The 27,539-nt window shown below is 53.2% G+C and overlaps 1 protein-coding gene across 1 annotated transcript in view; it reads right to left on the reverse strand.

Moving 5' to 3' along the window:
* Positions 1-26,851, reverse strand: part of TMEM63A (transmembrane protein 63A) — a 33,028-nt gene extending 6,177 nt beyond the window's left edge. The window contains exons 1-19 of the mRNA XM_007128062.4: positions 26,758-26,851; positions 23,446-23,621; positions 21,675-21,874; positions 18,598-18,677; positions 16,350-16,413; positions 15,355-15,392; positions 11,966-12,108; positions 11,179-11,230; positions 10,654-10,762; positions 9,809-9,879; positions 7,713-7,793; positions 7,345-7,468; positions 7,119-7,252; positions 5,698-5,835; positions 3,915-4,068; positions 1,915-2,021; positions 1,687-1,773; positions 1,163-1,225; positions 49-211 (exon numbers count right to left, since the gene is read on the reverse strand). Of these exons, the coding sequence (XP_007128124.1) occupies positions 49-211; positions 1,163-1,225; positions 1,687-1,773; positions 1,915-2,021; positions 3,915-4,068; positions 5,698-5,835; positions 7,119-7,252; positions 7,345-7,468; positions 7,713-7,793; positions 9,809-9,879; positions 10,654-10,762; positions 11,179-11,230; positions 11,966-12,108; positions 15,355-15,392; positions 16,350-16,413; positions 18,598-18,677; positions 21,675-21,860 (1,794 nt within the window). The 5' untranslated portion in view covers positions 21,861-21,874; positions 23,446-23,621; positions 26,758-26,851. The remainder of the gene's footprint in view (positions 1-48; positions 212-1,162; positions 1,226-1,686; positions 1,774-1,914; positions 2,022-3,914; positions 4,069-5,697; positions 5,836-7,118; positions 7,253-7,344; positions 7,469-7,712; positions 7,794-9,808; positions 9,880-10,653; positions 10,763-11,178; positions 11,231-11,965; positions 12,109-15,354; positions 15,393-16,349; positions 16,414-18,597; positions 18,678-21,674; positions 21,875-23,445; positions 23,622-26,757) is intronic.
* Between the last annotated feature and the right edge of the window lie 688 nt (positions 26,852-27,539).

Genomic DNA, 27,539 nt, shown 5'->3' on the forward strand with positions numbered 1-27,539 from the left:
GCGGGGAGGCTCTGGGACGAAGGCGGCACCCACCCCCACCCTCTGTACCTGCTTGATGTTCCTGCGGTCGGCCGCAGTCTTGGCCATGACCATGCGGAAGGTGTAGAGGATGAGGCCGGGCAGCCGCAGCAGCTCCATGCCGTTGCCAATGAAGGCCGAGGCGATGACATAGTTCACAAAGAAGGCGCCCTGGTCGGGCAGGAAGACGCACCTGGGGAACCACCGGGTGTGCGAGCTGAGCGCCCCGAGAGGGAGAGGGGCCCGTGACTGAGCAGAGACGGGACTCAGAACTGACCCCGGATTTGGCCATCTGGAAGTCACTGTCGACCCAGACCCGAGCTGCCTGGGCATGGGTGTGTCTGTCTGCGGCTGCCAGCTCCCAAGTCCTCAGTTTACCCAGCGAGAACCCATTTAAGAAAATTCACTCTATCCTTTCAGATAGGCACGGCCCGGCTTCCCTGTGAACGGTCCTTTGGAAAAGTCTATCTTGAACATTCGAGCCTACGTTCGGACTTAAAGTATAGTACAGTAGGGGCTGGGGTGAATCCCAGCTCTGTCTCTTAACTAGCTGGGTAGCCTTTTTTTCTTCAGCATGTCTGGGTCTCAGTCTCCTCATCTGTAAAATGGAAATAGTCAAATTTCTGACTCATAGCTTGTTTAAAGATTAAATGAAAAAAAAAGAACCAAGCATTTAGCATAGCATCTTCTTAAATAACAGCTATTACTATTAAGTGGGTTCGGTACAAGTTGAAAATACTAACGAGGACACACATTAGAAATAAGTTCAACTCCTCTCCCCTAGCAAAAATAATCCTGGACCAGACGGTCATTCTGGTTGCAGTGTAATTATTATTCTCCTTCCCCCTTCCCTGGCACCACTGAGACCCAGCAGTTCCTTCTCCCCAGGCGGTTCTGTTCTCAGTAAGTAAGTTTCAAAGAATGAATGACAATGCCACTAATAGAGTTTCAACCTAAAAGATTAACCCCATTTCTGCACTTGTAGCACAAAGTGAGTCAGTTCCCCTGGTGCAGCCCCGCCAGGAACCTGTAGCGGTGCGGGGAGTCCACAGGCCCTGAAGGACAGACAACCCTCCCCCCGCTGCAGCCCCAGCCCCAGCCCCTGGGGGACGTGGCTCCAAAACTCAGCGTGGCTGATACTTACTCCAACCTGATAGAGGCCTCAGAGGAGGTTTTATCAAAGAGCCACCGGAAGAAAAAATCCAAACTGAAAGAAAAATGATTTCCGTAAGAACTTATTTCCAACAGTCCGTGTGATCACTGCATGTGTTTTCATTTTCTTCTGCTTTCTACTTTTTACCAAAAAAAGAGGCCAAATCTCAAGATCTACCCTGGTTCTCTAAGATGCTACTTATTATACCGTAACTCATCAGGGCCTGCTTTAACAGAAACTTCCCTCCTCAAAATAACCAAAGCCATGATTAGACCCTCTCTCTAAGTGGAAGGTCCATGGTAAGTTTCATTTTCAAGCTTTTTTTTTTTTTAAGGCAGAAAGATCGTATCTCTGGAAGAATCAGTGGGCCAGCACAATTGCATGCCACGTGAGTGTGACAGGTTTAAATGTTGTCAGGAATTTGCAACCACTCCCAAAGCATCCGCATTTTCTCGAAGAGTGTTCTCTGTTGTGACCCTGGTTCTGAATTCGGAGCAGGAGGTGGTAATATGTACCTGGTGAGGCCCAGGGAGGGCAGAATCAGCACCATGAAGATCAAGAATATGTAGACCTTGGTCATCATGATCCGGTTTTCCCCGGACCTGCAAGAAGTCAGAGGTGAGCCCTCACAGTCCCTCAGATGCACCGGGCGTCCCCAGTAAGGCCCCTGCTGTATGCCCATCGCGCTGGCGGGGAGGGGGCATCAGAGACACCCCCCCGGGGGCGAGCCCCAGGGAACTCACTTGGTCCAGTGAGACTCCAGCAGCGTAGAGTAGTAAACAGCGGTGGGCAGCAGGGCTGAGAAGGACCACAGGAGGAGGGTTGGGAAGAACTGGCTGATGATGGGGTCCTAGAAAACAGCCCATAGCAGAGAGAGCTGTGAGCCCTGGGGGCTTTGCGCCATGACCTGTTGGCATGGTGACTCAGTGACCTCTGGGATTTTGGTCACTTTTGTCCCCCAGAACCAACGTTGTACCTGGTACAGGGTAGATAATGTTGGCTGAACAGACAATAACAGCACCTGACATTTGTACAGTGCTTAATTTTTCTCATTTTTATTTTTCAAAATTTTTTGGCCACGCTACGTGACATGTGGGGTCTTAGTTCCCCCACCAGAGACCGAACCTGTACCCCCCGCAGTGGAAGCATGGAGTCTTAACCACTGGACCGCCAGGGAAGTCCCTGTAGAGCTCTTTAGAGAGAAGAATGCAACTTCACATACAGCTGAACTCCACTTGTCTCACTGACCAGAGAGATAACCTCCTCCATTCCCTACAGAAAGCCAACGACGGACGCCAAAGGAAGACAGAGCACTGACGGCCAGGGCCCTTCCCCAGCCGCCTGCCCACTCAGCTCCCACTGGCCCAGTCGTAGCTTCCCAGAACTGCTTCGTGTTTGTTCCCAATCTCATCTATGCCTGTTGTACTTGCTATTGCAATTACATGGTTCGATTAACTTATTACCTTCTCTGATAAAATGAGCATAGCAATAGAGAGATTTCTTTGAAAACTAAGTTGGATACATTGGAAAGACTTGATAAAGGCCAGTTTCTCAAAACTGCTGAATTAGATGAGAGTGAATTAACTGTAAAAGACCAAGGGAAATGAAATCTAGGAGGTTTCTATACTTTGAACGACTTTGCAAGTATCTTTAAGTTCTTGCTTGACTGTAAGAAACCAAAACTAGAATCACAAACAATGAAATAAGCGTGTGTTTTATATAAACTACACAGAGGGGAAATCTAACCAGCAGATCCTTCCTCAAAAGAACAGGCCTTGACCATACATCAAAAGACTGGCAAAGGAATAAACATGTAGATGCTTTAAATCTAAACAAAACTTACGTATTTTTTATTATCTATTGAGTCATCTGATCATCACAACGGCCCCACGAGTATAACATAGCAGAGTGTTATAGAGGAAAAACCAAGGCTCAGAATTCATCAGCTAGGGAATGACAGAGCAGGGACCAGGCCCTCAGGCCCTCCAGCCCCCTGTGCTTTCCCAGAGTGTGATTAACCAAATGCCAAGGGGAATCGAAAAAAACAAAAGGATGTGGAGTGATATTTCAGCAAAGCCAATTATGGGAAACCAAGTAGATGCCATTTTAGGGAGTGTTCAGCTGTTATCAGTTCATCTAAGATCCTTAAAAATCATTCATTACCTATCGAGAATAGGTAACTTTACAACAGGATTATCAGAAACTGAAATATAAAAAGAAAAATTGATCCATGATCCTGCCACCCCAATCAGAGAAGTGCTCTGCATCCTTTGCTACCCACTCCCCGCAGCAGCCAGCCTGCACACACATCGCTATAACCATTGCTGAGAGATAATTTTATATTCTGCTTTTATCGTAAAACCCCACGTCTGCCACAAAGTCCATACAGTTTTTTAATGGATGCTTAACAGTCTGTCAGACTGAATATACCTCATTCAACTCAAATTACCCCTACTGTTGAACATTTAGATGGATTCCACTGTATCTATGTCTCTATAGTAACACATATACACACCCATATACATACACATACATGTATACATCAAGTATATACACATATGTATATCTACATAACGTTACTATAAAGACATTGTAATAAATGTGGCCATGCCTGCTCAGGGCTTCAAAGTACATGAGCCTAGTGACACGGCCTCCTGGTTCAGCGGCCCCCACGGCTCTTGGTCTCATTCCTCTTCCACCCGCCATGCCCTCTTGGGAGAGGCCCTGCAGAACGGTCACTCACATTTAGCGCGTGGATGGGTTTGGTGACGTTGAACTTGTCAATGGTGGACAGGATGATGGAGGGCGTGGTCAGGAAAAACAGCCCCAAGGAGAGAGTGAAGTTGATGCCCAGCCATTGGGACCACCAGCGGAGGCCCTGGATAGAGAGGTTCTTCCTGCAGAGGGGAGGACACAGGCCTTGGAGGTTTATCTCTCAGCCTCTGACCACCTATGACACCTACAGTGCCCATGGCTTGGGTGAGTCACAAGGTCAAATTTAGGCAAGGCAAGAGACTAGACTGAGGGCTCTGGCTGAGGGCCCATCTTGACCTTGGGAGCACAGGCAAGTGTCCTGCACTGACCTTCAGCTACAGAAAGGTCGAATTTGGGGTCCCTATGAGCTCAGAGGGAAAACAGGTTATTTGCAGCTAGAGTCTGGGAGCCAGAACCTACTCAAAGAGATGCCATGAGCCCCCCAGCAGACCAAACAAGGCTCCAACGTGGCATTTTTCAGATACACTAAAGACACGTGACTCTCCACGGGGCCGTGAGCTGTGGTGTGAGCTGGAGGGAGGCGGGGGACAAAAGCAAAAGGCCCGGCTGGAACCCACCCTGGCTTCTCACCCCACCAAGAGCAGGCCGACAAACCAGTCCCAAGATTAGAAAGCTCAGTGAACCAAAGAGCAGAAGTGCCAGGGGCTGAAGTACAGCCCGGTGGAGATGAGTGCCCAAACCCTGCTCTGGACCAGGAACTGAGGCCAGGCTGGATGGCGAGCCATGCTGGGGCCTCTGCTGGGCTGTCCTCACCCTCGGCATCGTGCTTAAGGCTCCTGTGGACACAGCTCAGCTCACCAGCTTGTGCCCCAGGCTAGAGAGGCGGCTGGCACCTAACCCAGGGCCGCACTGTCTGATACAGCAGCCTCGAGCCACAGCAGCCTACTGCGTGTTGAAATGTGGCCGGTCCAAACAGAGATGGGCCAGGAGTGGCACATACACGCTGGATCTCAAAGACACTACGTATGAAAAGGAGACTGTAAAACATCTCAGCTTAAAAAAATTGATTACATGTTGAAATGATAATATTTTAGATATAGAGGGAGAACTCCTATTAAAGTTAATTTTAACAGTTTCTTTTACTTTTTTTTTAAGACCTGTTTTTTTGTTGTAGTTTTTTTGGTGTTTTTTGGCCTCACTGTGCAGCTTGCAGGATCTCAGTTCCCTGACCAGGGATTGAACCTGGGCCATGGCCGTGAAAGCCTGAAATCCTAACCACTAGGCTACCAGGGAACTCCCCAGTTTCTTTTACTTTTTTTCTTTTTTTTTTTTTGCGGTACATCGGCCTCTCACCACTGTGGCCTCTCCCGTTGCGGAGCACAGGCTCCGGACGCGCAGGCTCAGCGGCCACGGCTCACGGGCCCAGCCGCTCCGCGGCATGTGGGATCCTCCCGGACCGGGGCACGAACCCATGTCCCCTGCATCAGCAGGCGGACTCCCAACCACTGTGCCACCAGGGAAGCCCTCTTTTACTTTTTTTAATGTGGCTAAAAGGAAACTTAAAATTACATACATTGCTCCCATTATAATCCTACCAGACACTGCTGATACTGGGGAGAAACACTGGAGTGAAGTCCTGGGTGTGGACACACCACCCACCCCCATCACGCCTCTCACCCCCGGCCCAGAGGGTTGCAGGAGAGTATGAGTGTCTCTCTGAGTGCCAGGTCACACCTGTGCTTCCAGGTGACTTGGGCAGCCCTGCAGGGCTCCCAGCCCCATTCCCGCCCCTTGCCGGCCTGGGGGCTCACCAGCAGATGTCTTCGGGGTAAGCGGCAAAGCTGACCGTCCACTTGGAGATGCAGAGCTCTCTGCTGTGGGAGGATGGCTGCGGGTCACTTTTGCACTGAAGGCCCTGACCCTTGCAGGCGTTGAAGTCCTTCAGGATGCTGCCAGGAAATGTAGAAATGGCCAGGGTCCAGACCCCTCAGGGTACCATGTACCCACCCAGCAAACAGGACCGTGTGAGAGTGGGAGCCCCATGGCACAGGACCTTTGCTTTATTATTAGTGTATTATACTTATGCTATAATTAGTGCTATGAAAGAGATGCCATTCTTAGCACATTATGTGCAGAATTTTGCATAATCCTCAGGACAGCCCTCTAAGCCGGGGATTACCATTCCTATTTTACAGATGAGGAAACTGAGGCTATCAGAGTTAGGTTTTGCACCCTGTCTGTCTGACCCCAGCTCCCATGCTGTTGGCATTGCCCCAACATAGGGCTCCTCCTTGCGGCCCCACTCTGCCCTGCCCATGAAGCTGGACATCCCGCTGCCAGGCCCGGGGCCTCACTTTTCCACTCCCTCACCTCTTCCCAGGCCCCATAGCAGCATTAGACTGCATCACCTACGACTCCAAGATGCCCCTCCCTAGGACTCCCACCCCCACCCTCTCCACTCCTTCCCCCTTTAGTCTCCCACAAAGAACCCACCAGCACCCCTACTCCTGTCTCAGAACACTCTTCCTCTTTCCACTGGCCTCGTCCCCACCCCAGCCTCACTTGAGAGTCTGCAAGGCACAGCCCGGAGTCTGTTCCCAGGTTCACGACGCCCGAAGCAGGGAAGGCAGGGGAAGGGGCATTTGCTGGGCCAACTCCTTTCCGTCTCCCCCTACCGACCCCATCCCCTGCTGCTCCCAAGGCCAGACGCCATGGAGATCCCAGGCATGAGAGCGCTTTAGGAGCTAGAGCTCATGCCAAGGTGCACTATGAAAACCCACTCCCTTGGGCCAGGCTCTCAGCAGCAGTGAGCATCCGGGAGTGCCCACAGCAGTGCATTTGTAGCGAGACGGGAAGGCAACGCACAGAAGGAAGATCTGTGGTTCCAGAGTGGGTACATGAAAGAGGGTGGCATCCACCCCACCTGGCGAAATGCTGGGTCATAGAGGCAATGATATCCCTGGGGCAGCTGGTGAGAGCCCGGCAGTGGGGTAAGGCCATATCAACCCAAGAGGGGCTCAGCTGGAATCACCCATGCCCAGCTGTCACACAAACATCGGCCAGGCTCACCAAGGGAGTGGGTGCGGATGGCTGCCCCCAGTCCCAGCCACACCGCAGAAGGAGATGGAAATGCTACAAACAAATCCCAGCAATGGCGGTTCAGCAGTACCGTCTCTATCCAGGAGGGACGGCAATTTATCTGGAGGCAGACAAGGAACATGCGCACACTCACTAGGTGGCCATGGACTTTTCCTGGAAGGTGACGAAGGCCATTCCCAGGGACTGGTCCTGGACCCTGCATTCCTCCTCTGTGATCCTCTCCGTCAGCCTGTCCTTCATGCGCGTGTAGTAGGAGATGGCGTCCTCCTACCAGAGGACACATCCCCTTGTGATGACGTGGCCCTGTGCAGGACTCGGGGGACCCAGCGCCCACGTTCCCGGGGGGTGTGGGCCCTCACCCACTCACACCCCTGCACTTCACAGCAGCAGAACTGGCCGCAGGGCTTGGGGTTGATGAGGGTCTGCTGGCCTGTCTTCACCTGCAGGTTTGTGTAATAGGTCAGGCTCTTCTCTGCCTTTTTTCTGCAGTGGGAGGGACAAACTTCAGACTCGCAGTCCTGTGGTGTGACTCACAGGCCCCACACCCATCATCGACCGCTGGTCACACCAGCTTTCTAAACAAGAAAGCGGCAGAGCCACTCCCCTCCTTTCCTCGCTAGGGGATCCGAGGCCAGCAAGGAAGGAGGATGGCGTCTCAGAGGGAAGGGGTCAGAAAGATGCAGGCCAGCTCAGCCCACGCCCGCCCGCCCTGCCAGCCCTCCCTTACCTCTCCCTGCACAGGTAAATCAGCTTGGCCACGTTGTAGCACAGCTGGACCTCCACCACTTCACACGTGGGATACGCGTCCCTGCACCCAGGGCAGACCAGAAGCAAAAGATAGCCATTGGAAAAAGAGAACCCCCCAGGCAGGAGAGACCCCCCAAGACTCCAGGGGTGGCAGAGCAATTACACTGCTCACTTCTGTGCCAGGGGAGACCTCTTTCCTCTTTGTCTTTTACCAAAGGGGGAAATTTTGAAATGTAATATAAAGAGGTCCTTTTAAATAGCATGAAAGTAACTGCCTGAAACTGACAAGTTTATACCCACTTGGCTTTAAATCAGTCACTACATCTCCTGAAGAAAAAAAATAACACTATTCATTACCTCCTCTACCCATGCAAAGGAGTAAATTTATTGTTTGCTCTAGGTCATTTCCACTCTGGACCATCACTGAAATCCTATTCTGTTTGTGACCCTTTTGAAGATCACAGACCTTTTTGGTCTCACGAAAGCAAAGGACCCTCAGCCCAGTAAATGTCTACACATGCATTAACAATCATAGTAAAATACTGTAAGTATGCTGTATGTATACTTATTCTTGGCCAGGTACTGTGAGAGCATTAACTTATTTGATCCTCACCATAACCTGTGAGGTTTTTGTCCCCATTTTACAGGTGAGGAAAATAAGCGTCGGAGAGGTAAAATGACTTGTGCCCAAGATCACACAGCTAGTGAGTGTCTGAGCCAGGAAGTGAATCCAGACGGCCCAACTCCAGCGCCCATGCCTGTACCCAGCGTATGATGCTCCCTCGCCATGTACGCGAAATCCTGTGTACAACTCCCGGGCATTCCTGAACCGTGTAAATCCCCACCTACTACTTGCAAGGCACTGGGATGGAGCCTGGATAAGTTTACATTTTAGTGAGAGAGACACACAGCCCATAGACATGTCAGGTAGACAATTTCAGGTGCCATTAGGAGCTTTGCGGAAGAGAACAACAGCGTAAGTATCCCTGCTACAAGGCAAATTCACACATCAATCCCCATGGACTGCAGCAGTGTTCACTAAAAGGGCTGCCTGAAATAGGAGAAAGTGTGATTCAGCGTTTGTAATGGGAATGAGAGGACTTTTTTTTCCTCTTTAAGGTAATATATTAAGTGGAGCTACTGTTTCCAAATGTTGCCTAACAGGCAACTTTGGGGAGCTGTTTCAAGGAATAGAGAAAAATGATTCCAGTACCCAGTGTTTATATATAGAAAAATATTTCTAAAATACTTAGAGTTTCTAAAAGAGAGGTGAGTCAATACATTTTAAACATTCAGTTTACAATTCTGTTTATACTAATAATTTGCTTAGCAAGTGTTCTTCATAAATAGTGCAAAGCCAAACCATAGCCAACCCCTAATCCATACTACACATTAATGACTGTTGATGAGGAATGAATATAGCCTGAAACCTCAGCTCCCTAGCCCAGGTTCAAGCCCTCCAGCCCAGGGTCCTGGGAGCCTTCCCGGACTGCTCTCTCCCGACCATCCCCCTTCCTGAAGCTCCATGAGATACCCTGCATTCATCGCACCGTACACACAATTTCCTTCTCACAGGAAAGCCCTTCCTCTAGCCTCCACCTGCAGGTATCCCTGGTGCAGGTGCCAGAGGAGGCTGCTGGAAAGGAGGTTCTGCTGGGAGAGCCGTGAGTGAGCTCTGTGAGGACAGGGCTCCGGACCCGGAGTGCTCACTCAAGAGACGCGTGCTAAGCAGAAGAATGAACCACGAAATGCAGAGCGGGGCCCAGGTCCCTCCCCGCCTCCAAGACTACAGTCTCTCAGGTAGCTCTTACTCTGCAAAGCTGACGCTGAGAAGCCCGGGGTGAAGTGTTGTTTCTGTGAATCTTTTTCTCTGCCCCTGAGCTCTCAAGATGTTTATCTGCCCCACACCCTGGCCTGTATTCTGGCTACTGCGGTCACGTGGGCAGCCGTGGCTGCTGGCAGAGGACGTACCACCCCAGCCCAGGCCCTCACAGCCCCATCCGCGGCTCTGTGGCTGGGCCAGGTCCTCCTGGGGTCTCTCTCCCCTTCCCTCCCAGCGGAAGCGGCCCTGCTCACCGGAAGTGGCTGTCCACAGTCTCCTTCTTCGCGTCTCTGGGGAGTCCTGTGATGAACAGGGTCCGCCTCACCTGCCGGAGAAACACACCATGGAGAAAAGTCACCAGGGAAAGCCAGTCTGCCAGGGGGTCACCCTGTTCAAGCCTCCCCAAGGAAAACGATGGGGACTCAGAGGCTCAGGTGCTCGCCTTCCTGGCCTGACAGAGCCTTGAAGTCTCTTCTTTACATAGCAGCATCTTCTAGGCAGTCAAGAATAAATTTCTAGGGAATTCCCAGGCGGTCCAGTGGTTAGGGCTCTGCGCTTCCACTGCAGGGGGCACGGGTTCGATCCCTGGTCAGGGAACTAAGATCCCGCATGCCACGCAGCGCAGCGTGGCCAAAAAAAGCAATTTCGATGAGCCTCCTTTACATGACAAGAGACTGAGAAGGAACCCAGAAAGGGGAAGTGACTCAAATGAGGTCACACAGCAGATCAGAGGAGGACCCAGGCCTGGAACCAAGTAACAGAAACTCCCTCTCCCCCCATCAAGTTATGGGTTGCAATGAGAGAGGGAGCTGCTCTCAGTTCAAACTTCTTGGAAGTTACTTAGAATCAGTAACTACAAGCCCAAACCCCACAAATCTAAAGGCTAGTTGGCAAAATGGGGGGAAACAGCCAAATCCTAAAACAATCTACCAGAAAGAAATCTGCAATGCCGATTCTGAGCACACGTGCGCAAGCCTGAGGCCCCTCCTCACACTCTCTGCCATCGTGGTGCTGGGGAATAAGCCTGGTGCCACTCCTCCCCAGCTCCCCCCGAGACCCTCCCCAGCACGTGCCCAGCCCCCCGCCGCCCCTCACTCACCAGGTTCTCCTCTTTGTACTTGATGGACTGGGTGTGGTGCCGCATGAAGCCCACAGTGAGGATGAGGTAAAGGATAGAGAAGACGGTGTGCAGCCAAAGGAGGTCGTTGCTGGGGGGGAGGGGAGGGACACCACCTGCCGTCAGGGCTGCGCTCCCCGGCAGGGAGTGAGGGTGCAGGGCTGGCCTTGCTTACCCTCATGGCACTGAGCTGAGGGCCAAAGGCTTCATCACGACAGATTCCTCCAACAGAGGCTGAGCGGCCAGTGCCCTTTAGAGAGGGCACTGTCCTGACAAATGAACCCCAGCTCCACGGGGCCCTCTGTGTTTCCTAAAACCCACTGCAAAACAACAGCGGCCTGGGGCGTGTCCATGCCCATAGCCCGGCAGCGGGCACTAGCAGCAGAGAGGCTTTCAGACATTAACTCGCTCACTTTGGACGACCTCGGGCCTATCCGGGGCTCCAGAATCTGCCCTCTCCTTGGTCTCACCCATCAGCACCCTCATGCCCTCCCACCTCGAACTCACTCAGTCTGTAGGTTTGCGATTGTCGTCCTCCCAAAGCTGTAAGGGTCTTTGTCTGCAGAGAAGCACAGATACTCAGTTGCAGGGTCACACTAGGGAAGTGGGAGGGGGGCAACACAGCCTTGGCTTGTGGAGCTCTAAGGAGGAGGAACATAAGACGTCCGAGAAGTCAGAGGACCGTGGCGACTGTCCAGTCTTCTCAGAGCTACACCAACCAAGGCCTCTGCTTTACTCCAAGATCTCCTGACCACTTCTTCTCAACCTACCATGTGGGTAAAGTCAAAATTTGAATTCCTCTTGCTTTGAGATTCTTGTGGCATTCCTTGAGAAATCTAGAAACACCCTAAGCTGTTCCCAAAACCAAGGCTGGGAATCACTGGGCATAAGAAGTGGATTCGTGATGGTGACGCTGGATTCCTGTGGGTGCTTGGAAATAGAATTCCACACTCTGCTTTTCACTTTGAGCATCACAAACGTCTTCTGGATCCACTACTTGTGGCCTTGGGTGGGGGAAGGAAACTATAACACACACTCTGAAAGCCCCTGATCTTATCAATCTTGGAGTCTTCCTCCGACTTAGATATTAGGGGCCCCAGCTCTTGGCCCAGGTTTGGGGTGGGTTCTTCTCCAGATCTTTAAGCAAATGGAAAAGTTCAGAAAGTCACCCTGAGACCTTCTCACATCTCAATTTGAGCATGAATCCTGGGGTTCTGATCCACCACAGTGAGGCCCCTTCCCCAGGGCTGCTGCTCTGCCTGGGCCCAACTCAGGCAAGATGAGGAGTCCTTACCCAGCAAGCTCCCCGAGAGGTTGACGGGCAGGATGACACACAGAGACAAGAAGCTGACCACCACCAGCAGGAAGATGATGTGTCTCTGGAACGACAGGTAGTGGATGGCGTCCTCCCCACACCACTCCAGGATCTGGTCATCTCTGGCCAAGACACACATGGAATCCTAATGAGTAGTGGTAACAGGCTGGGCCCTTTGGGCCTTGCATGGATGATCTCATTTAACCCTCATGACCGTCCGGGAGGTAGGTCCCAATTTGATCTCCATCTTTTTAAATATGAGGAAACAGGTGCAGAAAAAGCACATTAACTTTTACAATCATCCAGCCTGTAACAGCAGAGCTATGGCGTGAACTCCAGGGCCTGCCTCTCAGCCCTCGCCCCACGCTCCTGGACGAAGGAACCCGCCACTGCTCCACTTTAGGTCCCTAGAAACATTTGTGCCCACGTTTGTGTGTAAATACAATTTTCCCTCAGCCCTTTCCTGCATCTATGGACAAGCAAAGCCACTGACAAGAGGGCTGCTGAGAATCTCCTGAGCAAAGCTGTGTGTGTCCAGGCTCATGGCGCCCACCCTTTCTCCCATCTCCTCCTCAGGGAAACTGGGAGACAGAGGTGGAGCCACTGCTTTATTTTATTTATCTTTTAATATTTATTTATTTATTTGCCTGTGCTGGTCTCAGTTGAGGCGTGCGGGATCTTCGTTACCGCGTGCGGATCTTCATTGCCGCACGCAGGATCTTTAGTTGCCGCGTGTGGGATCTTTTAGTTGTGGCACGCGGGATCTAGTTCCCTGACCAGGGATTGAACCCAGGCCCCCTGCATTGGGAGCCCAGAGTTTTAACCACTGGGCCACCAGGGAAGTCCCTGGAGCTACTGCTTTAAACATGCTAAGGCTCAGTCCATCCTGCTGGCCCTGCCTCTTCCCTGTGTCCCTGCTGTGGCCCCAGAGGCGGGGGGCGACCTGCTCCATCCTTTCCCACCCTCAGTGCTGTATTTGGAGGCTCCAGGTCATTTGGGGACCCAAAAGATTCTGGGTTCTGACAGCCAGACTTCCATGCTACAGAGGGAGAAGGGGAGGGGGATGTCTCCTGCTTTCCCACTCTCCTGACAGGGAGCTACCCTGAGGATCCTGTTTCCAGAAGGCAGGGAAAGCCCTGCACTGGGAAGAAAGAGCTCAGGGAAGCAAGGGCCACAGCATAAAAAGGCAGGTGTGAAAGGTGTGGCGCGAGGGCTCTGCAGCCAGCCAGACAGACCGCAGTGGACTCCAGCTCAGCTGCCTCCAGAGAGGGTCACAGCACCCACCTGAGGCTGGGACCTAAAGCAGGGAGGCTACTACCTGCTGGCTAGCTGGTCACTCAGCAGGTGCACAGGAGGCAATGAGGATCCAGGCCCAACACCGTGCCTGGTGCCGGGTGGACGCTCGCAGTACACTTGCTAATGTTACTCCTTTTTACTGCTTACCTGGAGGACAAAGCTCTGCCACTGACTACACTGTTTTCACTTCTAAATAAACTACCAAAATGCATATACTTTGCCACAATACGTGCTTACTAAAAAAACACTGGTGAAGATTAAAACCAATAAGTGGGACTTCCCTGGTGGGCCAGTGGGTAAGACTCCACGTTCCCAATGCAGGGGGCCCGGGTTCGATCCCCGGTCGGGGAACTAGATCCCACATGCACGCCGCAACTAAAAAGATCCCGCGTGCCGCAACTAAGACCCGGTGCAGCCGAAATAAATAAATAAATATCTTTAAAAAATAAAACCAATAAGTGAGCAATTTGCATTAACAATTTTTTCTTGAGATACACCTCTAATTTCTCTATCTTGCTGGGAAAGGCAATTTGGAGGGAAACTGAGAGGCCTCTTTAAATGTCAGTTGTAACGTTGGGCGTGAGCAGCTGTTAAAATTTAATTGCAGCCTTAAAACAAGTCAAAGGTTGTCCTTTCTGTGGCAGGAACAGAAGAGAAAAAACAGTGGGAGTTGAAATGGAAAAATATGTCTGATACATACAGCATTAAAATGACAAAGCAGAATACGCAGCTGTATGGGTATGGCCCCACTCCATGAGGAGTGAGGTCCACACGGAGAGGGCTGGAAGGGGACATGGGGTGATAAAAACAGTGGGTATGGACTGCAGTGCAAACCGTCAGCAGCCTTTGCTAGTTAACGTGAAGATGATGAGTCAAAGTTTCTGGCTTTGCCCCCACCCGATCGAGGCAGAGAGTGGGGGGCACAGCCCAGGGCAGGGGAATGGCCTGAGTCCCAACCAGCGGTGCCATGGGGAGTGGCTGGGCAGAGGAAAACATGCCGAGGGCATCTTTCAGAGGTAGGGGTAGGGGGTGACTTAAAAGTTCTTCCTATTAATTCTGTTCTGTACGTGATGGATTTTTGCACAGAACATGCATGACTTCCAACACCCAGAGGAAACGCTGACATGATTTTGGAGTGGGCAAACCTACCTCTCCCACCTCTGTCCCCTCCTCCCTCCCAGAAACCTCCCCTCCTGCTCCAGACCAGAGTTTACTGGTTTCTTCTGCACAAGTTGCCTCCTACCAGTTCCCCTGGGAACAACTCTCACCAGCCTGGACTGTTTATAACACGCTCATACGTGTGAATGCATTTGAACTAGACAGAGCAGGTGTTATTCTCAGCCTGCTTTTATAGTTGGGGAAACTGAAGCCCAGAGAGAGGGACTTACCCAATGTCCTAGAACTATCACATTTCATCACTTCTAAGATGTCATTTTCATATTTCAACAACTCTGAAATGCGGGGCACCCTGGGATCATAGCCAATCACAGCATAATAGGAAGCATTTTCTCATTCTTGGTGCTGTGCATCTTACAACGGTGGTTTCTCAGATGGGATGCAATACGGCCGCAACCAGCAGAGCTGAGACTTGCAGCTTGGCTCTGCCATCACATGCCACCACATGCCACCACATGCAAGGGGACTAACTGGCTTATAATCACCAAGCACCTCTTTCAGGATTTCTCTCCAAAGGGCCCAAGTTTTAAGAAAAAAAAGAAATAACACTATTTATTATTTGCTGTATATATTAAGCAATCATTATTTCTCCACTTTTCACTAATTCAAAGGCATGACACTGCCTAGAAGAGCTTCCATCCGAATATATCCGTGTTAAATAGTACGTAGATATAATTCCTGCCTAAAGCAAAAAACTACCTTTAATTAGCTTGCACAGGGGCTCCCTGGGCCACCTTTATTCTCAGCCCCCAAGTATAGCTTTGGGTCTGAACTGAAAAGTATCTGAGAGACTCCAGCTCAGGATCAGGCATCTTGGCTCTCTCCTCCTGATTGGCCGAACACCCAAACAAACCCACCCAGACAAAGACACCTCCAGCCACCCGCGCTGTACTCACTGCAGGCGGAAGATTGCAGTCAGCCAGGGGCAGCATCCCTGGAAACGGAGAACAGGGATTAGCTTCCAACAATCTCTGTTTTTCGGAGGCAGATATAATCATCATCTTTGACTTTAAACAACCATCTAACCTCCCGTTTTATAAAAAGCCGTGCTTTGGCCCCAATTCAGCAAGCAACCCTCTTGTCCAAACGCGACAGCGTCGGTGTGCTCCCAGTCCTTTGTAACATGCATCCTGTGCCTGGAGATCTTGTGAAAGCCTCTCAAGTTTTGACAATTTGTGGAATTATACAGGCTCCTGGGTCAAAGGGTGCAACTTGAAAGGAGAGCTGATGAAAGTTCAAGGCCACTCTGAAGAAGCTGACCCAGGGCTTCTGTTTGTTTCAAGATGACTGAATGAGATGCAAGACAAAAGCAAGGAACCAAGCCCACTCAACTGGACAGTTCCCTGGGACGGGGTTTAGAGAGGGAAAGGGTTTCATGGGTTTTAGTGTCCATCGTATCTCTTAAACTTGATACCCCTTAAAGCTGGACTATCACCCAGCTGGGAAAGACAAATATTTGCTCGTCATTCATTTGACAGTTACTTAGCACCTACTGGGTGTCAGGAGGTGGGGAACAGGGCTGGATAAGATTTGGTTCCTGCCCACAGCTGGCTCATAAGCTAGCAAGCAAGTCAATAATTAACTGTCACACAAAGCCGTGAAGTATGATAACACAGACAAGGGCTGTAGCCAGGTGCTAATCAAGTCTCACGATCCTGGATCGTGATCCTGGATCACCCAGCTGCCATCTTTGCTGTGGTTATTTCCCAAGTTCAGGTGTCTTTGTCAAAGCAGAGAAGAGCTCTCACCAGCAGGTGCCACTCAAGGTCAAGGGTATTGAGTTAGCGGCTCAACAGGAGTACAACTGCCCTCTCCCTGCCAATTCATTACTGCCCATCCTTGCAAGCCCCCATCCCATAGCCACAACCATACCTGCCCCTTAAATACCAACCAGTTCGCTTTCAAAGTCCTGCTGCCCTGAGAAGGAAGACGACAGTCTCTGGAATCTGGACTCACTAGAAACACAAAAGGGAAAAATGGCAGATAATTCTTTTCAAAGGTCTAAAAACTTATGTCTAGTATCTCGCTGCCTCTTAGAGCTCAGGACCAAAGCTACTAGCGCTCAGTGGCTGGGACAAAATATAACTCACCCTGTGAAAAAGGTAGGCACGGGCATCGACCATTCCAAGGTTTGGTGAGACATCAAACTCTATGTTACGTGGGATGAATAACAGGGGGTCAGGGCATCAGTGGACCATCCTGTGCTCCACACCCTTGAACCTCAGCCCTGTGACTGGTCTACGTAAAGTGACTTCAAAGTGTTGCCCGTTTACAATATATTTCCCAATATAGAAAATAAAACTTGGAAGAAATACTCTATTTTATCAAATCTAAGACACCAGTGGTTGTAAAGGGCACAATTATTTTTTGAACCACTAAGAAGTAAAGGATGCTGTCAATTAACTATGATTACCATTGATAATAAGTTGCACCCAATTTCACAGATGAGAAAATGCCAAAAATGCGCATTTTAGACTTGATGAACTGGGGCATTTTACATTGCTAATTTGGGCAGATCCTTTCTTCTGAGTAACCCATAAAAACATCCCGTGGGCTTCCCTGGTGGCGCAGTGGTTGCGCGTCCACCTGCCGATGCAGGGGAACCGGGTTCGCGCCCCGGTCTGGGAGGATCCCACGTGCCGCGGAGCGGCTGGGCCCGTGAGCCATGGCCGCTGAGCCTGCGCGTCCGGAGCCTGTGCTCCGCAATGGGAGAGGCCGCAGCAGAGGGAGGCCCGCGTACCACAAAAAAAAAAGAAAAAAACATCCCGTGCGCTGTGAATTTGAGGTGTTTGCAATATGCTAAGTTTTGCTTTTTTCTCTTGTTTTCCTACTCCTGGCTTCACCATCCCACTTCTAATGGCATAAGGCCTGGTGAAGCTCAACTTTCAAAGCCTTTCCAGAGAACTGCCTCATTTGACCTTCATGGTAACCCTACGGGCAAGAAAAGGCAAGAGGAAACAACCCAACGAGCTCAGGGTCCTGACCAAGATGACACAGCCACGGAAGTGTGTAGGCTCCTGATTTCCAGGTGCTCTAGTCTGTTGTAGTACTCAGCCCTCCTAGGAGTGAAGGTGCCAAAAATGCACCAGGTGTTTCAAAAGTTTCCCCCCAAACAGTCCAAGGCTGGCACACAGCTGAAGCAGAGGCCCCAGCACCTTACCCCAAGGTTAATACCCTTGGGCTTCCGCAAACGCCAGGGTGGAGGCTGTGGGGAAAGAAGGTGCATTTAGAGACACCCCCATCGCCCTCCTGCACAGACCGCATTTCAACACGGGAGCCCCCTGTGGAGCAAGAGTGGGGGTCTGCCTGCGGAACCCCCGGGGAGGCTTGGGCGGGGCAGCCAGGGCCACTCTCTGTTTCCCCAGTCGCTTCCTATTGCTGCATCTGACACAAGATCCTGGGGTGAGGGACAGCTAGTTGGAGCCGGAAATTCCGGTTGTGCAGACCTGGAACTCACTCTCCCCCTTCAGGTGACATGCGTAGAGAGCCCAGGGTGGAGGAAGAAGGACGTGAGTCCTGGCCAAGGCAGTGTGTGCTCTGTGACAGAGCGTCCGAAGCTGGCGGATTAGGGCCACCGGCTGACCCTGACCCAGAGGAAAGGAGCAGCTCACCTACGGCGCTGCTGCCCTTCTCAATCCAGCTCACCTCATCCCCAGCCCCGAACTAATTAATCTCAAAGAAGATACACTTGAAAATGTCCAAGGCGAGAAAGAAAGCTGGCATCCTCCTCAGCTGATGATGAAAGCCTTAAGTATCTAAGGCAACTAGATTTCTTCCGTAGCCTGAAGCAGCTGGTTCACAGTCAGCTAGCTCCAAGCCCCAGGGGAAAGCTGGGTGTGTGGGCAATGGTTTTCTTATCACCACAAAGAAGGTACCAAGGCTAATCTCACAGGTCTGTGGTGAAGAGTAGAGAGAACAGTTTCTGGTACAGGCCTGGCAGACACACTAATGAACACAACCAAATATGAGCATCATGTGTGGGCTGTGCCTGGTGGGCTTCACAAGCCCCCAGCCTCTGTCTCTGCCTCTCTCTGTCTCTCTGTCTCTGTCTCTGTCTCTCTCCCTCACACACACACACACACACACACACACACACACACACACACACACAGACACTTGACGTAATGAATCTTTTTTACCTGTTTGCTTCTGACACCAGGGCAATGCGGCCATAATCCCAGAATTTTCTTCTTATGATGGAAAATACCAATACTAAAAACTAAAAGTAGAAAAGAAATCAAGTCTTGTAAAAGCATATTGGATGGCTTCTAATTGGGGGCAATTGTCTTAGGGGCAAAGCCCACCCCTCCCCAACCACCCCCCCCCAGACTCAGGAGGGCTAAAAGGGCCAGAGAAGGCACGGAGCTGCCCAAGGACGCACAGCTCAAGGGCTCAATGCTGTGCTCACCCCCTTCGCCAGCTCCTGTCCCCTGTGCCCAAGCCACAAAGGCTGTCAACGCTGACACGGAGCTTGCCCTGGCAGCCCCCTAATCAAGCACTCAGGTCCCGCTCTTTACTCTCAAGGCAGCCCTGGCAGCCACGGCCTTCCCCAGCCCTGGTTTGCCTGCAGGGTCTCCTGAGCAGGAAGGCCCTCACGGCAGCCCTGGGGACCAGCTCCCTCCTTCACTTTACACGGGGCTACATTTTTCATTACAGAACAGAGGTTAGCAGAGCTCCCGGAAGCTGAGCCAGAGTGGTCAGATCTTTACCTTGAGTTGGGTTCTCCTGGAGGCAAGCCTCGGGGACGCCTGGCGCAGAGCACGCAGGGGCAGCGCCCACCGAGGACCTGGCGCTCAGTGTGGCTCGGCCTCCACAAGCAGGGGCCCTCGGCAGGCCTGTGTGCCCAGCAGCAACGCGAGGCGCTGGACTCAAGTCTAACCCCCTTTCCGCTCTAAAAGTCTGTCGATTCTAGACTGTCTCCTCGCTCCCTCCGTGTCCACCTTTGCAGGTCCTCTGCCTTGCTCCTGCCTGTCTCCCCTCCCTGGACAGGCTCCCTCCCTTCAGGGCTCAGAGTTTTAATCAGTATATCCCTTCCTGCCCTAGTCAGGAACTGTGGTTTTAAATGTGGGTTTTGCGTAAAATAGGTAGCTAGTGGGAAGCAGCCCCATAGCACAGGGAGATCAGCTCTGTGCTTTGTGACCACCTAGAGGGGTGGGATGGGGAGGGTGGGAGGGAGGGAGACGCAAGAGGGAGGAGATATGGGGACATGTGTATAACTGATTCACTTTGTTATAAAGCAGAAACTAACACACCATTGTAAAGCAATTACACTCCAATAAAGATGTCAAAAAAATTAATGAATGAATTGGCTATATGGAATTTATAATAAAGAACATTGTATATTTTAAAAAAAGCAAGAAAGAAAGAAAAAGAAAGGTTGTTGAAGTTAATGAGCACCCAAAGCTGCAGTGAATCAGGGTCTCCTACACTGAGTTGCACATGCAGAAAGGGAACGTGAAAACTGGCATTTTCTCCTTCCTATTTGTCCGGGTTGGACATTCCCTTTACTCACGTCGTGATACTCTTTCTGGTATTCCTTCATGCTAAAGCACAAATAAAATTGCTCTGTTTCTCAAGATATTAAAAAAAAAAAAAAAAAAAAAAAAGTGGGTTTTGGACCCAGAGGGGCTGAGCTCCAGCAGAATTTTCTCAAGGTGAATCTGGAAGTTGGTGATATATTTACAAAGGCAGGTGAGTCCTGCTGTCGGAGAAACACGAAGGCGGCTCGGCTAGTGCCTGCCCTCTGCCCTGGCTGCTGCTCCCTTGGCTCGAGCGGTGTGGACATTTCCCACGCATCTCTCTCCTCCAGGCCCCTCTGGCTCTTCGGTGGGTCCCTTCCTCCACCCCAGCCCCAATCCCCATAACTTCCGGCAATACAAATCCACCCCCACCGGCACACTCCCCTGGAGAGCTACTCTCTCTTCTCAACCAAGACATACCCACCCCAGCCTGCCTCTCCGGACTTCTCTCCTCGGCCCAGGCCGTCCCCTCCCTGGAGACGCTGGATCACAGCTCTAGCGCCACCCTCCTCCATGAATCCGACCAACCCTCAAATCCATCAACACGCTCCTGCCTACTCCCTCCTCCCAACCAAGGCTGGTAGATATGACTGTACTCAACCTACAAATGGGTTTTGGCTCCAAGACGTGGGTTATTCGGCACTTAAGGAGCCCTTTTTCGTAAAAGCAACATGAGTAGCGCACGGGTTCCCACATCTGCCCCAACAATGCAGAGGACCAACAATGTAGGAAAAGTCTAAGGTGACAATTTAGACTTTAATCCTAGGGAGGAAAAGGCCAAGAGGAGTTAGGACCCCCTTTCCCTCTTCCTATGAACGTTTATCCCGGCAAGCAAACTTGGGTTGGATACCAGCCTCCTTCACGGACGGGGGCCCTCGGGCTACCCTAACCCCCCTCCCCCAGGCCCCCACCTAACCTCTGGCCCAAAGCAGTCCAAGGGGTCTACTCCCTCCACCCCCTCTTACCCTGTTTAATCAGATGGTCTCCACTACATGGGAGGAGAAGGCGACAAGAGGAACCAACCATCCCGTGGGCACTTGTCAAAAGAAGGTGCCCTTGAGCCCCAGTAAATCTCACCTAGCATGTCTGAGCCAGTCTAGGGGAGAATACGGCATATTTCAAATTGGGTTGGGGGGGCGGTCTTTGGGAACAAGGAGGTCTGAACTAAAGAATGGCCACCTGTGAGGTCGGCACTGATAAGGTATACTCGCCTTTCCCCAGTTTTCTCCTTTTCTCGTCTGATCCTCTAAAGGCCCAGGGACCCCGGTGGGGAACAGGGGTGTGACATTTATAAACTGGGAATTGCAGCTGCTCTAATGCTCATTCACATCTCTCATCCCTGTGGACTGACCCTTCCCAAGGGCCTTAGACACATGACGGGCTGATAACTCGGTAACAATGGTAATAATCAAAAGAATCGTAATGTGTATTCTTTACATACATTGCCTTATTTAATCTTGTCCCAGAATCTTTGAGGTAAAAATTATTACCTCCATTTACAGAGCAAAAACCTGAGGTCTAAACAAGCTATGTAACACGCCCAAGGTTACAGAGCTGCAAAGTAGCAGAGCTGGGACTTAAACCCAGGGATGTCTGCTGGCTCCTCACCTGAGTTTCCCAGAAAGCCCTGGGGTGGGGGAGTGGAGGGGTGGACGTTAAACAAACAAATAACTGACACCATTCCCAAGGAGTCTCACCAGGAAGCAGGTGACGTCTATGAACAGGACAGTGGGGATGCCACCGAAGGTGACCCCCTGGAGCACGGTGCTGTTTTTGGCCGAGTTGTAGCAGTAGGAGTCATTGGGCTGGTCCCCGATGCCCAGCCGCTGGCGGATGGCCACCGCCCTGGACTGCCACAGCTCCGGGAATGGGGAGTCAGTCATCGAGCTGGTCCTCCCTGGAGAATGGGACCCGGCGGAGGGTCAGGGCTCCAACTCTCCCGTGGTTTCCCCAGCCAGCGCTGGCAGAGCCAAGGGTGGGTGTCTCCTCCAGGGGCTGGTGGGGCAGAGGGACTGGGGAGAGGCAGACACTGGCCCCGAGCGCACGGCAGAGTCTACGGAGAATAGCTCCATTGTGGGAACAGCCCGAGGGTCAGATGGGCCGGGCGGATGGCTCACCCAGGACACAGCTGGCCGCCTCCCCAGCGAGGGGGGCGGGGTGAACAGGAGGACAGGGAAGGACAGGAGCTGCTGTGGTGCCTGCCTAAGGGCTGCCAAGTTCCTCCAGCCTCAGGGACGACTGCTGGGGAGTCATTCCTGCAGGGGGGCCCTGGGAGGTCCGGAGGGCAGGCAGGGGAGACCAGGCAGGGCACGGGAATCAACAGAGGAGGAGGAAGAGCGTCCAAGTGCAACAACTCTTGATCATCTGAGCCACAGACAAGAGTTCATGGGATGTCAGGCCGGGGCCTCAGAGACAGGCCCACTCCATACACTTGAAAAACGAGGCTCAGAGGCTTGAGATTTCCATTAAGATTAAGGAGCTGGTCGGGGCAGAACTGGGTCTCAGACCCAGCCTCCCGGGTCCCGGATGCCAGCTCTCTTTCTACTATGCCACACTCCCTCTGCAGCCGGCTACACCCATGTGTTAGTTTAGTGAGAGATTAAAAGCCAGGAAAGGGGCAGTGGAGAGGAGACAGAGAAGGCAAAAGGGGGTGGTCTAGGGTGAGGAGGATGGGGTCCCAGGCCTCCTCAGGGACCCCTGAGTCACCCACCGTGCATCGCTGGAGCACTCCCCAGGCTCTGCCCTCTCATTCCTACACCCCTAGCCTTACCGGAAGCTCCAGCATTTCCAAAGCAAATATCGCTGCAGGCTGGTTGTTGACTTTTCCTTTGAGGCTCCTGGTAACCCAGGTGAAACTAATGGAAATCTCCAAACACCAAAGGCCCCAGAGTTAGTGGCCAAGTTCTGGCCCGCTTTTCACGCTGTCTGTGGCTGAAGAGCCTGGAGAAATGCTCAGCAGCACCTGCCTCCCAAGGTCCCACCTCCTTAAATCTGGTTAACCCAGATTCCCAGGGGACTTCGGCTAAGTCTGGTCTTTCTACCTGTTAGAGGGACAAAAATCTTGGGGAGAAGAAGAGGAGGTACAGAGCACAGACAGATATTTGGACTACCTGGTAATACTGGCAGGGTGTGTGTTGGGGGAAGGTGATTCCCAATTCTGGCCCCTGGGACAGGTGGGTTGGGGACAGTCTCACACACACATGACAGGAAGTGCAGGGTGGGTGTCGGGAGGTGGCAGGTCAAGGGCATGGGAGGACTCCCCAGAAGGCCAAGTCACTCTCTCATCCCTATAAGAGACTGGGCAATGGCCGGAGGGTGTGATGGCAGAGCCACAAAAGCTGCCTCTGGCAGACAGATGGTCTTATCTCCCCCTCCTTTAAACCCCACCCCCTGGCACCGCCCCAGGGGAACGCCCAGCCTGACACTGATTGGCAAAGGCCTGCCCCTCCTTCCTGTCCCCGCACTTACCAGATGCCAGGGGAAGGAAGTATGGATGAATGCCCTGGAGAGGACCTCAGTTGATGCAGGCTCTAGCAAAGGCAGTGGCAGCCCTGGCCACCTCCCCAGCTGCCTCAGGTCCGCCACTCATTTCCTGCAGGGCTTTCCTGACTGGGGTCATGGGGCACCAGCCTTTACAGACGTCCCTGAAGGAACACAGACAGTCAGAGTCACGTGGGAGCTGCCCTCTTCCAGTTCAGGGCTTCTGACCTGAAACCCGGCAGCACACGTCCCCTGCACTCACACGTGCCCCAATGTGTCGGAACTCGAACGCCCGTGCGGAGCCTGTGGTTCTCCTCAATGCGCTCCCTCCTGCCCTGGCTCTCTTCCCAGACTCCTAGCACTACGGAGGGTCCACACTCCTCTGTGCTGCCCTGCTCCTCTCTCCTCTCTTTTCCCCAGCATCACCTGAGGGTCCAGCCTCCCCGCTCTTGTCCAACAGCTCAAGGCCCTACTGAAGCCAGGGCAGTGGACCTCCCCCCCACAGAAGCACTGGCAGCTGTAGGTTCCAGGAAGACTGAGTCCAGGACCTCATACGGGCCCCAAGAGGCTTCCCCAGGGCCCCCAAAGGCTAGAATCAGGAAAAAGGAATGCAGCAGAACAAACAAGGAAGGCCTGAAAAGTGAAGTGGAAAGAAAAAAACATCCCCATAAAATGGTCACAGAGGGAGCACTGTTCCTGGAAAGGGGCAGCTACTGCAGTGGTGCTGGGGCAGGATGAGCCTCACCAATGCTGCTTTGTGCTGAGCTCTGGGAGAGCAGAGGCCACGTGGGAAGCAGGTACCTATGCTCCTCTTCCCCCTTCGGCCCCAGTCACGCCTCTAAGTCAAACAGGCTCCGCTGGGCGGTTTTACAAGGTTTGATAAGGACTCAGTGAGGTCAGCCATCAAATCTCACCAGCCTGGGATGGAACCTCAGGGCTCCCCAGAGGTGGCCTGTCTTGCCTGCCCCCTCCAGGTGAGGGCACAGCTTTGGGGGCCCGCATTCTCTCTCAGAACTTCCTGCTTAGTTGTAGTCTGTTACACATGGAAAGTCCAGATTCTGCTGAACCATCACGGTCCCTCCAGGGCCAGCCCCCTGCATCCTCCCAAATGGGCATGCTCTGAGAGGGCAGCTGGAAACACACGCACCACAGGGTGGCCCCGCCAGGCTCAGAAGGAACGGGAAGGGGAGAGAGGGGAACTCAGCTGGTGGTGACCGGGAGAGAGCTAGCTCAGTGGGCAAAAGACTTGTAGTGCTGGGCAGGGGCCAAACCAGCAAGTAGGTCCTGTGGCCAAAGGCGCCCTGCCTGGCAATGTTCACTCATCCCATATTTGTCAGATATGCGTGTGTGAATGCCTAGTCTTATCCATGCCTTCCAGAGAGCTCTCTGCTCATCATCTCATTCAGGAAAGACAAGATACACTGCTGAGACCCAGGCGCCAGGTGAGCAGCAGGTGACTCAGGCCCCAATGCAAAGTTCAGCCCACATACACCATACAGTCTGGTTGTGGCCAGTGAGACTGAGAGCTCAATGCCATGGCTGGTCCCCAAATTGCCAAAGAGGTCAGCCACCAATGCTAACCCCCTGCCCATGTGAGCTGGTAGCTGCTGGTAGCTGCTGGCCCCTGTAGCAAACCTGAAGATCTCTACGCCTCCCCCGCCAGAAGTGGCAACAGAACGCTGCAGGAAGTGTGTGAGCATCGTCTGCTCTTGCAAATTCAGGGTATTTTTATCATCACCAAATTTTCCGACTTTGTTAGGATGACAAGCAGCTCCAGGCCTTCTGCCACAGGAGGCGACTCTGATGTTCTAGATGGCAGGTTGCAAACTTCTGCTTAAAGCCCCACCAAACAGGGCCCAGGAACCTGGACAACCATGTGCCTCCACAGACACAAGCCCTGGAGCGCCAAGGAAACGGCACAGTCTGGCTGCAGCGGGAGGCGAGGCAGCCGGCAGTCACCTGAGCAGGCTCTGGAGTTAGGGTCTCAGCACCACATGCCTTTAGACACGTGGCTTAACCACTCTGTGCTTTGGCTTCCTTCTCCATAAAATGGGCACAATGACGTCTCTCCTGCAGGGCTGGTGAGAGGCAATGCCCATAAAGCACTGAGCCCTCACGGGCACTCAAAATCTGCTCTTATTTTGTCACCTCACCAGACAATGGGAAAGACAATATTAGGAAGAGCAGGACCCCATCTGATATTTTTCCTGTTACAGCCCAGTGAACAGCCAAGGGAGACCTTTGCCCCCGAACTAAACACACAAGAGGCGTATGAAGGTAAAAGAAGGCCTCTGCTTCTGGACACATCCACCTCAATGCACAAGCAAACTCAGGACTACCTGACAGGTGTCAGAGGAGGGGAGAAGGTAGAAAGACAATGGCCATGCAGGAGGGAGAAGGGAAATATGGGTCGTTTCTCCAATAAGCGATGACCGGGAGTCTTTGCTTCTCCCCAACGACCGTCCACAGCCCTGCAGGAGCCAGGGCCTGAGAAAGACCCCAGGATGCCGCCTTGTACGCACTGGGCCTGGACTGGCTTCACCTCAAACCCTGCACACTGTGGGGCTGGGACACAGCCACACAACTTCAGCGTGGAAGGAAGCTGGCGGGTCATTCTGTGTACCGCTGTGGCCTGTTGCTCTTCAGGACACCGCCTGAGCTGAAAGACAGAGGCCACCCCAGAGGCTCAGGTGGCCGGGCTTATCAGGTACTGGCACCTCTGCGTTTTGGGTTTCCTGGCAGAGCTCTCCTCACCCTCCCCACCCCTCCCCAAACCCCCAGCTTCCCTCCTCGGGACTCCACCAGGGCTGCAGGGAGCGGTCACCGAGGAGCAGCCCCAAGGTGCTTTCTACCTTCCCGGCAGCAGGTGACTCAGATGCCTGGCCCTTCCCAGGCCCACCTCGCAGAGTCGGAGAAGGAAGGGCCCCCAGGCTGCGTTCCGGGTTAGGCTAGGAGGTCGACTCCAGCTGACAAATCCCCAGAGAGGGGTGGGAAGAGAAAGGGATCAGCCATAAAAGCGAAAAGCTGGAGCCTTGGAGGGGGAAGTCCCGAAAAGCCGTTAGGAAAGCTGGAGAGGCGCGGCGCTGGAAGAGGGGCGCGGGGTCTGCGCGGCCCAGGGACGGACCTTCTCCTCCCACCCACCGGGTCACCCGTGCTCCGGAGTCGGGGCTGCGGAGGCCGGAGGGCCGCACCCCGGAACCGGACACTAGACATGGCACCCTGACGTAGACCCCAGGTCCTGCACGTCCCGGGGAAGGCGGAGGGCGACATTCCCCCCTCCCAACGCTTCTTCCCCTTTACCTGCGGCGGCGGCGCTGCAGCCCGGCGCGGCCCGCGAAGGTTGTCTGGCTCCACCTGGCCGGGCGGGGCGGTGTCCCGACTACTTAAAAGTTACAAAGTGAAACTCCGGCGCTCGTGCACATGCGCAGACCCGCGTCCACTGCTTGCTCAATTTGCAGCTTCGGCGGGGCAGGCGTCCGTGCTACCGCCGGCTCCCGCGCCCCGGACCGTGCGCCCCTCGGCGATCCTCCGCCCTGGCCTGGCCCCGGGGCGGCTGCTCAGCCCGCGCAGCTCCTCCTAACGTTCTGCAGGCCCCGGCCGGGCCGGCTCGCGTCCTGGGACCGAGGAGGGCGCCGCCACGGCTAATTCCTCTCCCCTTCCCCCGGCACCTCGGGGAGCCCCGGGCCTAGCACAGGGTGGTCGCGTCCAGGGGATGCGCAGGGAGAGCATCGGCAAACGTTCTTGATTGTCCTGTATTGCACTGAATTTCCGCGACCGGCTCTTAGGCCCGCCCGGGGGAGTGGGAGGATGGGGAGCTCGGCTGGGCTCAGCCCGCACCTCGGCTCCACGCAGTCCGCGGTCACCCAGCTCCCCGTGTGAAAGGCCGCGGCTCCCCCACCGCTCTGGGCAGCCGGACAGGAAACGCCCTGTGGAGGGTGGGTGGGTGCATCCTACGTTTGGCCCCAAACGGAGGTCGCAGTATTTTCAGCGGTCCCCTGGAGCCAAAGCGGGTACTGCCAGGACCAGGCCGCCGGGGGCACCCATCTAGCCCAGCTCACTAAGCGTGCCTTGTTTCCCCGGGC

The sequence above is a fragment of the Physeter macrocephalus genome, chromosome 4 (assembly GCF_002837175.3).
Source record: "Physeter macrocephalus isolate SW-GA chromosome 4, ASM283717v5, whole genome shotgun sequence".
Classification (NCBI taxonomy): Eukaryota; Metazoa; Chordata; class Mammalia; order Artiodactyla; family Physeteridae; genus Physeter; species Physeter macrocephalus.